This window comes from Patella vulgata, chromosome 2, assembly GCF_932274485.2.
Source record: "Patella vulgata chromosome 2, xgPatVulg1.2, whole genome shotgun sequence".
NCBI classification, from domain to species: Eukaryota; Metazoa; Mollusca; class Gastropoda; family Patellidae; genus Patella; species Patella vulgata.
The window spans coordinates 21,607,712-21,623,282 of NC_065880.2; the positions used below are offsets into that span (position 1 = coordinate 21,607,712).

The following is a 15,571-nucleotide window of genomic DNA, read 5'->3' on the forward strand; positions in this document are numbered from 1 at the left end:
AGATGACATTAATAACAGTGACCTAAGTATGTAACGATCAAATTTGTCCAGTTAAAAATACATTTCCCATAAAAGTATTTTTAGGGTAGTTATTTCCAATAAAAGTATGGCATTTTTGGTATATATGAAAAGTAGACACTCAATCTTACTAGAAAAATACTGGATTCCCTGAAAATCACCCACAGGACAAAACCACAAGGGTGTCCCTGACAACCTGCCTGCTTGAGTAATGTAAGGGGGAGCTTTTGTGTTGATCTAATGGTTGTGAGAACATTGAGAGATGTGCAGTAGACTGTGATTAAACGGCAGAGAACAATCCAAGAATTTACTTAGGCTTCCATATTTACGTTAAAATAGACAGCAACTTACAACATAAAGCTGGAATTTGCTTTTATCTCGAGGCATCTTAAAATAGATTCTTGCAGCATGGGGTAGCTTCTTGAGATTAAATGTTTTGAGTGAGATTTGAAGCAAACTTTTGATAAGATAAATTTAGTTTATGCTTTTAGTCCAAAAATATCCCCAAACCTGTTAGTACAGGGGAAGGTATATTTAATAGAGTTGTCACACTAAATAGTTTTACAGTAGCAAAATGTTGGCCTAATTGAAAAAAGAAATGGGGTTTCATGTCAACTTAACACAAGATCTAAATTGATTTATGGTTGTATTTTGATTTTTTTTTTTTACCCATTTGTGTCATTAAATTTACTTACCTGTGGGTAGGCCTTTTTATTAATGGAGAACAACAAATGAACTGTTTTGAACAATTATAAACTCTTCAACAAGTTAACACACTCACCATATCAAACTGATCAGCAGTAAATATTAAGCTTGGAACACGTGTACCATGGCGCTACTAAAAGAAGACTTTCACATTACCACTGTGAAACAGATTGTCTCCACATTGCCAGAACCATGATTCAACTGACAGTCCATGTAAAAGTCTACATTGATGTAGAAATGGGCTGATACAAATATGGTAGATAAACCTTTTTAGATTCTTGTCAATGAATATGTTCAAGATTAACCGAGGACATCATCTGGTTTTTGTCTCATCAAATGACTACAAACACGCATTTGTTGTTGGCCTTTGATGGTTTTCATGCCTGGAGGGAGCCATGGTGGCTAGGAGGGTAAGGCGCTGGCTCGCTAGCCTGGAGGTCGGGTGTTCGATCCCTGCATTGGCCAAGAAAGTTCATCCTGATTTTCCGACGTGGTTTCCCCTTGTCAGTGATGCAGGACGGAGGGCCTGACAAGGACAGCTGTCTAGTCCTTCGGATGAGTCGAAAAACCGAGGTCCTGTGTAAACATTGGAATGCACATAAAAGATCCCTTGGCAGTTGGAATTCGATATAAGAGTAGGCGATAGTGCCGCTGCCCTGGCAAAATTTCCCTCATAGCACACTGTACGGCGTATGCCCATCTTCATTAGCCCAGTATAGGAGCAGAACAGTAGGACGTTAAACCCCATTTCATTTCATGCCTGGATTTGAACTAGGAACATTCTAACTGCAACCACTGCAACTAGAGTAGTTATCTATAATGTCCATTACCATTGTTACTTGTGATTTGTGATGCTTCAGGTTAATAAAAAGCAAACTCTTTAGGCCGAAAACATTATTGGAGTACTGACATTCTAAAACATAATCAATGGCAATAATTCCTGAAGTAATCATCAGAAATTGCATTTCTGGCAGTCTATTTTTCAAAATTTTTCGGGGAGGGGGGCAGACCCCTCGAGCTGAGGCTTTGCCCCAGCTTTTTCCCATCATCCACCCGTGGCTGGCACCACCACTGACTGGTATATGATGACATGCAGTTACTGAGCACAGAAGTTCTACAAAGACATTGACTCCAGGAACAATTAACAGGAATTGTTAAAATTTTATAGATCTTGCTCATCTTAACAATGTCTCGAAGGTGTTCATAATGTGGGCATATAAAAACTATAGTGGTGGCGAAACCACCATTCTCAAACAACCTTCCTATGTCATATTAATTTTAAACCCATTTAGTCAAAAGATGAATAAAAATGTGTGATAAAAATCTTTTATTAAACAAACTGTATACTATTTTCCAAATAACAACTAATGTGTTTATATTATACTGACATCCAGATGAAAATATATACCAAGACATTCAGACTTTCTGAGATTATTTTGAAGAAAAAACAAAAGGTGTAAATCAATAAAAAAAAACATGTGGAAATAAAAACTGGTTGCATTTAGACAGCACATCTAAATCTTAAAGGGATTTAAATTAGTTTTTCTTGGTGTAGTTTCTTGTGGATGTCAGTATACATTAAAATATATTTTAAAGTATCAAATTAATTTTTCCAAATATATTTTCTTATTGCAACTGGAGCAAACTTTGACTTACAGCATTAAAGGAGAAGTCCCAGTTTTCAAATGGCCTTGAAATCAAATGCTAATATGTAAAGAAATGGCCAATTTACCATGTTGAAAGAGATAGAAATGGGAATGAATGCCCACTGAACACAAACCAGGTCATTTCAGGACCAACCATCATGTCTAAAAGTTTCTGCTCAAAATATTGAGCTGTTTGAAACGACTGCCAAAACAGTTACATGACTCTTTTAGAGCACTCTGTTCCAATTTTCATTGAGTGACCTTTTAAAAGTGGTTTTCAGTACTGTTTGAAAACTTGACAAAAGGTAATTAAAACACAGTACTTTTAAATTTTATTACTTGCTGTAAAACATCAAAAGTGATTGTTAGTCAATCATCTAGGTTAAAATTGTTACTTCAACTAGAATAAACAGTTTTAATCACTGAAATATCTCTGGGATTTCTCTTTTCAAAACCCTTAATAATCATGCAAAATCATTCTTATTTAATATCCTGATTCATACAGTAAATACAAATTATTACGAGACAGACATCTTATACTGACTCCAGTTGACACAAAACTTCAAAATGTCCATAGAATATTAAAATTTGAATTTTGTCAATAAACAAATACAAAAAAGGAATAAATGAATATAATTAGTAATTATGTTCTTCCTTGGTGTAATTTTAGAAATAAATCGATTATTTACATAAATTTACAACAATATTAATAATTATCATGAAAATTGCCTTTCTGTCAAGGTACACATATCAGTATTAAGAAATATGCTACAACACCTATCATACAACATGCAATATCAAATTGAGCTCATTAGATTCGAAAGAATGTCATTAAAGAAAGAAACAGATTTTGTAGCAAAAATGATCAAAACATTTTTGCTATAATTGTCAGATTGCATATAATATAAAGGCAGAACTCTCTGAAATCATAGTAAAAACATATAACACAAATAGCTGAAGTCAGTATTTCTTGAAAATTTATATATTAACTAATTACTAACTACTACTGCAACTATCCACTCACAGGAAAATACAGAACAGTTAAAATATACTCCAGAAATTTTAAAGATACATTATGTTGTGTTTCTGGCTTCAAATCTTACATAAATCATCATTTAAACATTAATTAACACGACAAGCCTAATATCAACACTCTAGACAATCGGATGGCCAAAATTTAAATGGATTTGAACACCTGTGAAATTTTAAAATGCATTGATAAAATGGATATAAACAATCAATGCTACATTTTCAAACAGTCATTACTTGACCTAGAATAAAGTAATTTTCAATATATTCGTTTTTCACTGTCTATGTTTGAATTATTATAGCAAGAACAGCCAGCCCATTATCTAAATCTTACATAATGCATCTTTAACTAATATCCTGTTTCAATGGCATTTAGTAATTGAACTAGAGTATACAGGTCACAATTCTATGGAATACAATTACTGCTTTTTACTGAGCGACGTTTCGACTAGGCTTCTCTAGTCATTATCAACTTTTGATAATGACTAGAGAAGCCTAGTCGAAACGTCGCTCAGTAAAAAGCAGTAACTAATATCATAGACATGATAGGATTGAATGATGCCATTAAAATTACTCCTTACATATATTGTGATATCTATTACAGATATATAGTTTATCATATAGATATATATATATATATCTTTTTGACATTAAACACCAACTCATTTCATTATCTTTAATGAAGGACTAGCACTTTTCAGATATGTGCCAGCTGGTAAAAAGTTATGAGATCTTTTGCTATGGTTTGATATGATCCTGCATAAATTTGAATCAATCCTGAAACCTCTTGATGAAAAACTGGTTTTATTACAATTTGTTTTAGTGCTTTTTAAAATATTTTAATAAATTCTTAAGAAAAGTAGTTCAGTTATTGGATTTTAATTAATTGGGTTAGTCTATAAGTATAACTATTTTGAATATCGTGTTATTCAAAATAAACTCCACTTTTTTTGGTTGTGAAAATGACAATTTTGATGAACAGGCAACAATAAAATATAAAGATTAAAGGGGTTTAGCTCTAAAATAAACATCTTTTGTTAACATAGATGTAATGCAAGGTATTTGTTTCTTTCTATTCATAAACTCTTGACTGGCATTCGACTCAAAATCGAAAGCTACCTTTTTATTAACTCTTGTCATCATAGTCATAAGATCAAGCTCTGTACCATATTTTTTAAAGACTTCACTTATTGCTTGTACAAACCAAGAACCATTAGCAGAATTTCTCCATGAAAAATATCCTGAAAGAAAGATATACAATAACGATGAAGTAATATATAGATAATAGAGAGAGAAATGGGGTTTAACGTCCACTCGACACAAACCAGGTCATTTCAGGACTAACATATGGTTTAATTTTATTTCAATAATTCGCTTGCGTGTAGGGGTCTTTAGCAGTGGGAGGAAATCGGAGGACCCGGAGAAAACCCACGAGGTTGGAATAGATAATAGAAATTTACTGAACTATAATTGTCACATGTGAGAGTAATTTGATTCCACCCTTCTATGTAAAAAATTAAAAAAGACATCTTATAGCCTAAACCATGGAATTATTTCATCACCATGTCGTATGTTTGTGGTGGAAATCAATCTTGTTAAAAAGTGCAATGATCCTAGACGATAGGCAATCGGCCAAATGAAGTTGATATTGGAGAAAATTAAACAGAAAGGAACATGATTTATAAAATCCTTGTTTCTGTCTTTAGTATTTATACTTACTGAGAAGATGTCTGATAATCTGACTTACATGAATATGAATGTAAAAAACTTTAAGCATAATACTGAGTCTCTTGAGCTTAATGTTATTGTTGAAATATTTTCTATTTTACAAGTGCCTGTGACTTCTCTGAGGTTACCTCTTACCTAGTAATTCATCTTCTAAAATCTAATTTCAAAATATCATGTTCATTTGGCTATAATTAAACTACCAATATTATGAAAAAGGCAGGTTTTACTCTTTTAACAAAACAAGATACTACTTCTTTTTTGTTTAATTTAAAGCTAAACTTCGATTACAAAACTACAGAAATAATTAAATAAAAAAAATTAACACCTTAAATAATCGCCATACTTGTTTTCAAGTTGTAGAACAATTATGGACGATTGTACGGCGTACAAAAACAAGAGGCAGGCCACGCCCACACCCAGTTCATGCCTTGTCAACCACACTGTCCACATCCGGCTAGCAATATTTCAGCTGACTGATTGACGTTTTTTCACTATCAGTTTACTGAAAATATTATTGCTACACAATTATTATGTCTGATCAGGTACATATTATTTTACTAATTAGACGAAATAAGTAAACCACGGTGTACTTTTGCTCTAAAAAATATGAGAAAAACTGCCTTACCCCAAACAATACCAAATCTACCAACACAAACAATTTTTTTCTTATTTCTTGAAATGTTTTGTACAACAGCGTGGAAACACCAAATAATTTCTAGTATTATAAAGTCTAGTATTATCGTTCCCAAATATATCCAAAGCAGCAATAAAACTGTTCTTCTCTCCATCGAAGAAGTATGTTTTCACTTCAAAATATTCACCATCTTGTGAAGTAGTTATGTCCCTTGATGTTATGTCAATAACATAGAATTGGTTGGTGTTGTTGGTAGATTTGTTATTGTTTGGGGTAAGGCAGTTGTTTCTTATTTTTAGAGCAAAAGTACACAGTGGTTTACTTATTTCGTCTAATTAGTAAAAAAATATGTACCTGATCAGACATAATAATTGTGTAGCAATAATATTTTCAGTAAATTGATAGTGAAAAAATGTCAATCAGTCAGCTGAAATATTGCTAGCCGGATGTGGACAGTGTGGTTGACAAGGCATGAACTGGGTGCGGGCATGGCCTGCCTCTTGTTTTTGTACGCCGTACAAACGTACATGATTGTTCTACAACTTGAAAACAATTATGGCGATTATTTAGGGTGTTAATTTTTTTTATTTGATTATTTCTGTAGTTTTGTAATCGGAGTTCAGCTTTAAGGATCAACAAAATTAACAAATACATATACCAATAACTGGAAATTAGAAAAAACAAACCTGGTACAACAGAATAGGCAATTAAAAAGTCAGCTTCTGTAGGAATTCTCTGTATTTTTATTTCTCTAACTTCAGGTAAGGCATCTGTTCTTTCTACACCCTGATCCAACTGAGTACCTCGACAAGCCTGAATTATAATACAACATTATAAATTTAATGGAACTAAAGTGTGGAATTGGGTTAATCTTATCTTATGTGCTAATTTTGATTAGTGATTGAACAAGATCTATAAATGATTATATCCTTATTTCAAAATATTAAAGGAAGTTGTTTGGTTTTATAATTTCAGTTTTATTTTACAATGTCGACTGTTGCGCACAAATTCAGTTATATTTCAATATTTGCTCCACCAGTGGACCTGAGAGTTTAAACATACACAGATACACACTTGCCAAATCAACTTATAAATTTAATCAAAGAGGGCTAGCCATTTTAATATGAAGTTTTTTTTCAAAACTAAGCGTGTAGAAGAAATTAAAGTTACATAAACAGAATTTGGGGTATGTTCTTCTATGTACATATAATGGTATTTATTAACATAATTGTGACCAAACAATGACAACAAAATACAGTGATTTCATGAATAACAAGCCAATAGTGAGACTGATGTCCCCTGCCGAAATCCCAAGCTAAATAGATGACACATATTGATTAATTGCACATTTATCTTTTTCAAAAGTATCGAGCAATCAAAATGATTATCTGTACATAGTCTAAGCATAAAATATTCTCTATCAAACTCAGTCATGGTTTTGAAGTACCTGGTAGTGAAACTATACACTAAGTTTCATCACTCTCCATCATTTACAATCAAAGTTATCTTGTTCAAAAGCCTTGATTAATGAATTTGCTTAGCTTTGATTAGCTTTAGCGGAAAATGTTATTCATTGAACTCAGTCAATACATTCACCTAATTAACATCTACACCTTAAATAAGTGCCTACACCAAGTTTGAACATTCTACCAAAATTAGGAGAGGTATTGTGTTCTTAAGTCTTGACCAATTAAGTTGCTTATTGATCTGCTTACCCTGAGCAGAAAATGCTTTTTATCAAACTTAGTCAAGGTATTGATGTAATGAAACTAAATACCAAGTTTCATTACTCTCACTTAATTAGAACTAAAGTTATTGTGTCCCAAAGCATCAACCAAACAAATTGTTTACCTCTGCTTACCCCAAACAGAAAATGCTCATCTTCAAACTCCATCAAAGCACTCACCTAATAAACACTTAAACCAAGTTTAACCATTCTAGCTCAATTAGAAGGAGAGTTATTGTGTGCCAAATAGTGTGGCGGACAGACGGATGGACAGACAGATCCATTTTAATTGTCCCCTGCTTTCTTCGAAAGATGGGGGACAACAACAGGAACAAAGGAGCAAAGGGTTAAAATAATACTGCATCATTTTTTTTTTATCTAACATAGGTTGCCAAGCAATGAAAATATTAATAGTTGAGATTCATCATGTCATATGGATCAGGTACTTATACACACCCTTTCTTAAACACTACAACAATGTCCTATGGCAGGTTCACAAAGCTAACAACCTTTACTCATGCTTAAGTACAATAAAATTTGTTAGCTATGTGAACTCCTCAAATGAAAAGTGCTCTCACAAACTACCCTTTTAAAAATGGGAATAACTGGGGCTTTTTTGGGGGTACTCATCTCATGTGTTTCTTCTTTTCTTTCTATTTGATCCAAGAATAGGTCTGTTTAAAGGGGAAGGGTCAGTTAAGAAACAGTCTGATTCCCTTGTCTGAAAGTTTTAGTTCAAAATATTGAGCCATTTGGGAAAGTGATTTGATAAATTAAATGCAATTATTTCATAATGCATTTAAGATTATATTAGCCAAGAGGTAATTGAGAATACGGCAATGACTTGCAAAATTTTACTACTTAGATAGAGTATTATTACAACTGAAAACAAAAGATAGTGTGAATTTGTGACTACACACAGACAAGTTTATCTAGGGATAAGATTATTGAGAGTCAACACATTCATCTCCACCTCCACTTGAAAACAGGACATCCGTATGTCTTTGAAATCATATCCCAACAATTTAGAATATTGGCTTGGGACAAGAATAAGTGGTTCTAAAAGTCTTCCATACAGAATCGAACAATTTCATCCACTTATAATATTGAGATAAATCTAGGGTATCTTCTTTAATCTGAGCATTTACCATGTTATTGTCAGTAACAAAAACTATATAAATATAACAAATTACCTGAATAAAGAATATTTTAGGTTTACCAGCCAAACTTATAATATTGCGATAAATCTAGGGTATCTTCTTTAATCTGAGCATTTACCATCTTATTGTCAGTAACAAAAACTATATAAATATAACAAATTACCTGAATAAAGAATATTTTAGGTTTACCAGCCAAACTTCTACATTTATCCCCTTTAAATGGAGCTAACAATGTTTTAATTTCTATTGGGCCGTCTGTACCATATATCGTTCCTTCTTCACCATGTGATAATATAGCACACATAAAACAATCTGAATCTCCATGGTTTTCTGAGGCAGCTATATGAAAAACATACATATAAATCTAATAAAACCAAATATTTAATCAAATATATTAGAGATGCTAAATCTGCCAATTTCAGGACTTCCTTTTGGCTTCAAATTTTATATAAATTATTATTTAGACATTTATTAACATAATAAGCCTATAATCAACTCTCTAGATCATCGGATGGCTGATATTAAAGTGGATTGAAACATCCCTGAGATTAAAAATTTTAACGATAAGTTGGACAATCAAGGCCAAGTCACAGTTGTCAAGTACTGTTGCTTTCAATAATGAACGATCTACACTATATCTTCAAACATTTTTAGAATAAAGTAATTTGAATGAAATTTTTAATATATCAATTTTTTATTACTGGTATCTATTTCTTACCTTCTCTTAAAACTCTTTCCATTTCAGCCCTAGGTAAATCTGAATAAGGTACGACATGAAACCCAAGTTCATTAAAACGCAAATGCAAGTCATTTTTATCTTTATCTGTTCCTGTCCGTACACTCATTTGTGTACGAGGTTTAAAATTTTTATTATTAATTATAATAGCTTTTCCACGCTTTGGATGATTCATATTATATTCTTCAGTATAAAAGTTTTCTTCCAACTGCATTGGCTCCTCATTATGTACTGGAGCTGTTGTTCCGCCACTTGGCCTATTTACAAAAATTGGAAATTATAAAATAATTTTAAAACAATCCTGTGCAAAGCGTGCTAATGGAATACGATATTTACTTGATTTAATATTTCTTGTTTATTTCTTGTAGTGTCCATGTAATTTGTCTTTGTACTAGTGTGGTTCTCTTGCACTTACTATTAGATTAGTGGACACTTACGACTGGCCCCTGGATCCATTCACTTGATTTGATATTGTTTTTTATTTCTTGCGATGTCCATGTAGTTCGACTTTGTAGTGTGGTTCTCTTACACTTACTATTAGATTAGTGGACACTTATGACTGGCCCCTGGATCCATTCACTTGATTTGATATTTGTTGTTTATTTCTTACAATATCTAATGTACTTTTTTTGGTTGGTTTTGTTTTGCGTGTAGTGCGGCTCCCCTGCACTTACCAATACAAATGTATTAACCTGAATAGGTGTTTTGACACTATGGATTAATAAACCTTCTTTGAGAGGACAATTTATCATATAGAAACTATTTAAAAGTACAACTAAGTCTGGAGGGGAATATATATTCGTACCTGCTGCTATAACCTCTAGCATCTGTGTTATCATTACTAGGCATTACAGGTCGGGCATCTACAGCATCACCTAAAATATACAACAACATCAAATATTTTATTAATACAATCGTATTCTTAATGCTTTATGTTATCAGATGGAAGGTGTGGGGGCTGCAGATGCAGTGTTTTCATGTTTGCTAATTTCAAAGTGAAACTGGGCTACATATCTATTGTAATCAATTGTCACTTATTGTATTGTACTCAATCTAATAATTTCATCAATATGATTGTTTATTTTGTTATCTGGTTTTCTACTCAATTTCAAAGAAGTTATAGATGCTAATACAAGGCATTTTGATACAAAGTTACTGTACCCATTCGAGACAAGGCTGTTTGACCTCTGCATGAATTTTGCGTGATAAGCCTTTGACCATACCCAGTCACTGAAGACTAGTTTGTTAATTATTATGAAACAATACAGATATATTTTACGAGGAAAAGTTAAACATAATTAGGAATAGATATTTGAAGTTTTAATGGTATAATAGGTTGGGTTCCAACCTTAATATCTCCAGCAAGAAATTTTCGGAGAGGGTTTTTTTTCCTTGTTGGGGATATATTAGGCGGGGATTTTACCTACACTCATATTGGGTCATATATCTCAGTATTTTACATATCTCGGAATAATTTTATGTATGTATACACATAACTTAATCTATCAAAACAAAATCAAAAGTCAATTCTTTATCTTAGAGTTACAGTTCAGATACATGTACTTTAACATTTATATATTTGAATTAATACTTTATTTCAGTTAGCCAATTTTTTCATAAAATACCTTCATCAGGTTCAGAAAATTTTGAAAATGAGCTACACGATAACCATGAAGATGATGTAAAAATGATCCTTGACATCACAATTGTAGTAGATCACATGAGAAAACGGTTTTTGATGGTTGATAAGATCATATGTACAGTAAATATTTAAGTCTAAGTATAATATATCTTTAAAGATACCTACCCACATACAAACCGTGTGATTTGATGATATGTTTGGACTAAAAACAGATTCAAAATAAATTTATCAAAAGTTTGTTTCAATTCCCTCTCAAAACATTTGAATCGAAAAGAAAAAAATGTACCCCAATCTATTCTAAGCAATCTTGTTTGTCAAGTGGGTTGTTATTAGTCGGTAGTTGCTCTCCATATACCATAAGTAAATTCTTGGATTATCCTGTTAATTTTTTTCCCATTGTTTAATCGCAAAGTCCATTGGAGTTTTAGCTCCCTAAATGTTCTCACAATTGTTAACCATTAGATCAACACATAAGAAGTGCTATTTATGTCACTCGAGGAAACAGGCTGTCTGTTAAGTACACACAGTTTACAATTTTATCTAGTGCGCACACCATAAGTATTTTTCACAGGGAATCCAGTATTTTTCTAGTAAGAACTAAGAAAAGATGTCTCTACTTTCCATATATACCAAAATTGACATACTGTTATTGGAATGGTAATAACAACCCAATAAATGCTTTAGGGAATACATCTTTAAATGCATGCTCTCTTTTTATCTGACTTTTAAAATAACGTTAACACAAACAATGAATTATTCCTCATGATGTTTTTTTTTTTATACTCGATTAATAATAAAAGTCTTTGCATTATATAATACATATTTTTGACTATTGATGTGTATGTATACTCTGGCTTATTGTGTCTTATTAAATTTTACAAAAAAATCATTTGATCTTCAAATACTAACTGCAAAAATATTCCTTGTCATATCCAGAGGCGGATTCAATGGGGGGCGCGAGGGGCGACCCCCCCCCCCCTAATTTTCGACAGTGCCCTTTTTTACTGCTGAAAGTGCCTTTTCTCAGACTCAAATATGTCCGTTCCCAACCCGTTGTAGGGATCCCAAATGACTCAAACCATCGACTCAAAACACACCAGTCTGGGATATAGCTCTTGGAATGGCTACAGATGCAAGGAAATGACGGATAATTTTCTTGGGGACGCCCCAAGAATTACGTGTACAGATACTTGTAGGTCTAATGGGTTTTCCGATGCAATTAAGGTTGTTTACAATGACTACACAAGGTAGTACTCAATTTGAATAGTATCGACTTTCACCGATTTGAGGTACTGGTACTGGGTATCTGAATATTTCCCGTTCTAAATACATTCTTTTTTGCACCAACAGGCCTAATGTAAACGAGTAGGCCACTCACATGTGCTGTTAGGGAAAAAATTTAACCTAACAGTGGTGCTATGGATATAATAATAATAAATAATTTATTTCAAAATAAGGACATCATTTTAGTTATTAAAGGAGCTAACCCTCTAACTCAATATTTTCCATAAAATTTAAAATTAAAAACATGAAATAATGACAGATAATTTTTTTGGGGACGCCCCCCCCCCCCCTCAGCGGCGTGCCCTTTCTCCGCGGTCAATGTCTTCATTTTGCAGCGCCCCCCCTTTTCAAAATTCTTAGATCTGCCCCTGATATCTGAAGAACAGTTTATGTTAAAACTTTGCCCTACAGTACCGGTACACATGTATATGTACTTTTGAACACGATTGACCTATTTCTATCAATCAATTAAAATTTTAGTGTCAATTTCATAATCAAAGTGTACATACATTTATTTTTTGATATGACTAATTCATTCCATTATTTAAATAAACTTATTATTTATAAAACTGTCAATATGTGATCCATTAAATATGTTGATTTTGTAATGTAATATATATGATATACCAGGTCGAAATTTGTACCGTAGTCCAATATGAAATCTTACCGTCCATTCTAATACGAAATACATGTACAATCCACTATGAGAATATATGGCTCAAAATAAACTTATATAGAATATCTGTAACCTTATCAAATACAATCCACTATGAGAATATATAAACATAGATCTATCTGTAAGCTTATAATAAAATAGAATTTGTTCAGGTTGATATAATCTAAGATTATTAACACCTGTACAGATGATTGACCTGTTATTTTACTTTCTAAGTTTACAAAGAGTATATAAACAAGTTGTTTTTGAGTTCCTTCTTTATCTTATTATATAAGTAAACTACAATGTATGTGGATGATAGAATGTTCAATTGAATAGTATACACACTTACGTATGTACTTACATATGTACCACTCTATTAACTTAACCCAGAGCTAAATTAATGAGCCACTTACATCATTTTTGTAATAGCTTACAATATCATGATATCAAATAATATATTGATCTACATGTATTGATAATTTGAATTACGTGTACAGATACTTGTAGGTCTAATGGGTTTTCCGATGCAATTAAGGTTGTTTACAATGACTACACAAGGTAGTACTCAATTTGAATAGTATCGACTTTCATCGATTTGAGGTACTGGTACTGGGTATCTGAATATTTCCCGTTCTAAATACATTCTTTTTTGCACCAACAGGCCTAATGTAAACGAGTAGGCCACTCACATGTGCTGTTATGGAAAAAATTTAACCTAACAGTGGTGCTATGGATATAATAATAATAAATAATTTATTTCAAAATATGGACATCATTTTAGTCATTAAAGGAGCTAACCCTCTAACTCAATATTTTCCATAAAATTAAAAATTAAAAACATGAAATAGAATTCAAAATTGGTCCATTTCAATCAATAATGATGTTGCTATCTTGCTATGAAAATATGTGATTCTAATAGTAATATCCAATATTTAAGACATAATGAACATTTTAAAATCAATACACGAGTCATAGTATTCTATCTACATGGTTTTGTGTGCCATTTGTAATGAGCAATTCAACAAATAAAAACATATCCTACATGACAATGCAGAAATAATTAGGAATAGCTGATTCACAAACAACAAAATAATAATATAAAACTGGGGTGAACAACTGCTGTTCAATTTGCACTGTTCACATACTTCACTGAACATAATTGATTAGGAATTATAATAAATAATTTAAAAAATAAATTTAAATCACTTAAAATACATTCATATTACTTCAATATTTCCTTTTAAACCCCAGTAAATCCAACTTCATTTCCTTTTTTTTTAGATTCGTATGAAAGGTGCCAAAGAATAGAGCCACATAGCTAAAAACGTTGAGATATACTGATGTGTTTGTTTTCAGCTACAATTGGATGCCTTTAGTTCCAAGTGGCAAACTCAATTTCTTTATTAATGCATGTAACATCTTTAAAATAGATAAGTTTATGATATTATGATTAATTAAACTTACAGGGGCCAATGTAGTGGCACAACTGTCGCCTAACTCCAAATATTCGCGTTTAAATTAATGAAGCGTTGTTTTTGTCTGACATTTCACCGCCATCGAAATCCATTCATAGTTACTGTGCTTTTGATTGTCCTTTTGATTGGCTGTTATAAAAGCCTTATATTTAGCCCCTCCTTCATGATGACAGCGTATCGTTTATAAAGATGGCGGTCTTAGTAATGGCTTAACGCCTCGATTTTAAAAACGACGATTTGTACCCGTTTCAGGTAGGATTATATGCTTAATTGTAGTTGGGTGTTGTAGAAATATTGTAAATAACAATAATCAGTCGTTTTGATTAAAACTATTGTCAATTTTGTTTAAAAATGCCGGGTGTGAATCGCTTCCGCAGCTGCAACGTTATAGGTAATGGGCTCATGTCTTATCTCGAAACACGGAGGGTTGAGAGATTAAGGTTCGTTATCTAATTACCAATATGAGTCATGCGCCTATTCGATCGGCAAACATTTTAGCAGCAAATCTTAGAATCTATAATCTTGGCGGCCTCTAATAAATATTATCATTATTATTATAATTATGATTTTACTCCTGACATAGCCAGGAAGATTCAAATTGAACTTTTGGTAATCATCATCTTGGCCATGGCATGGGTTGACTCGCTCTGTTTATCACTTCGACACTTGTGTTATATTATGAAAATTTCATAACATGGTATAGAATTAATGATATATTTTTTTCTAGTACAGAAACTAAACAAAATAAAAACATAAAATTACCTTCTCCGCTCATCTTGACCCTTCTTTTAGCTTCTATTCCGTATTCAATAACAATAACTTAGACTGGCCAAAATACTAGGGAAATATAACCTATTCTTAAAATAGCATCAGCGTAACTTCCGGTAAGTCGTTTCGTGTACGGTAACATGAAAATCGAAAGATTTTAAAGTCGTTTCGTTCACTTTTAAGGGCCAAGGAACCCGACCACCACTAATTAGGCTTGCATAAAAAGGCGTCTTTTATATTCATTTATTTGTTTTTGTTTTTTTGGTTTATAGACAATATTGAGAATTGAATAGAAACTTATGTTCTATTTATGCATGGAGCATGTAAATGAGATGGCCGAATGGTTAACACTGCACGCTGTA

The 15,571-nt window shown here is 32.4% G+C and overlaps 1 protein-coding gene across 1 annotated transcript; it reads right to left on the minus strand.

The window, feature by feature from the left end:
* Positions 1-3,887: 3,887 nt before the first annotated feature.
* Positions 3,888-15,329, minus strand: LOC126812273 (caspase-7). The gene is made up of 6 exons (XM_050538568.2): positions 15,204-15,329; positions 10,188-10,257; positions 9,365-9,639; positions 8,810-8,985; positions 6,447-6,573; positions 3,888-4,639 (listed from the first exon to the last, which is right to left on the minus strand). Exons 1-6 carry the CDS (start codon positions 15,214-15,216, stop codon positions 4,401-4,403), a joined length of 900 nt encoding a protein of 299 aa, XP_050394525.1. The 5' UTR covers positions 15,217-15,329; the 3' UTR covers positions 3,888-4,400.
* Between the last annotated feature and the right edge of the window lie 242 nt (positions 15,330-15,571).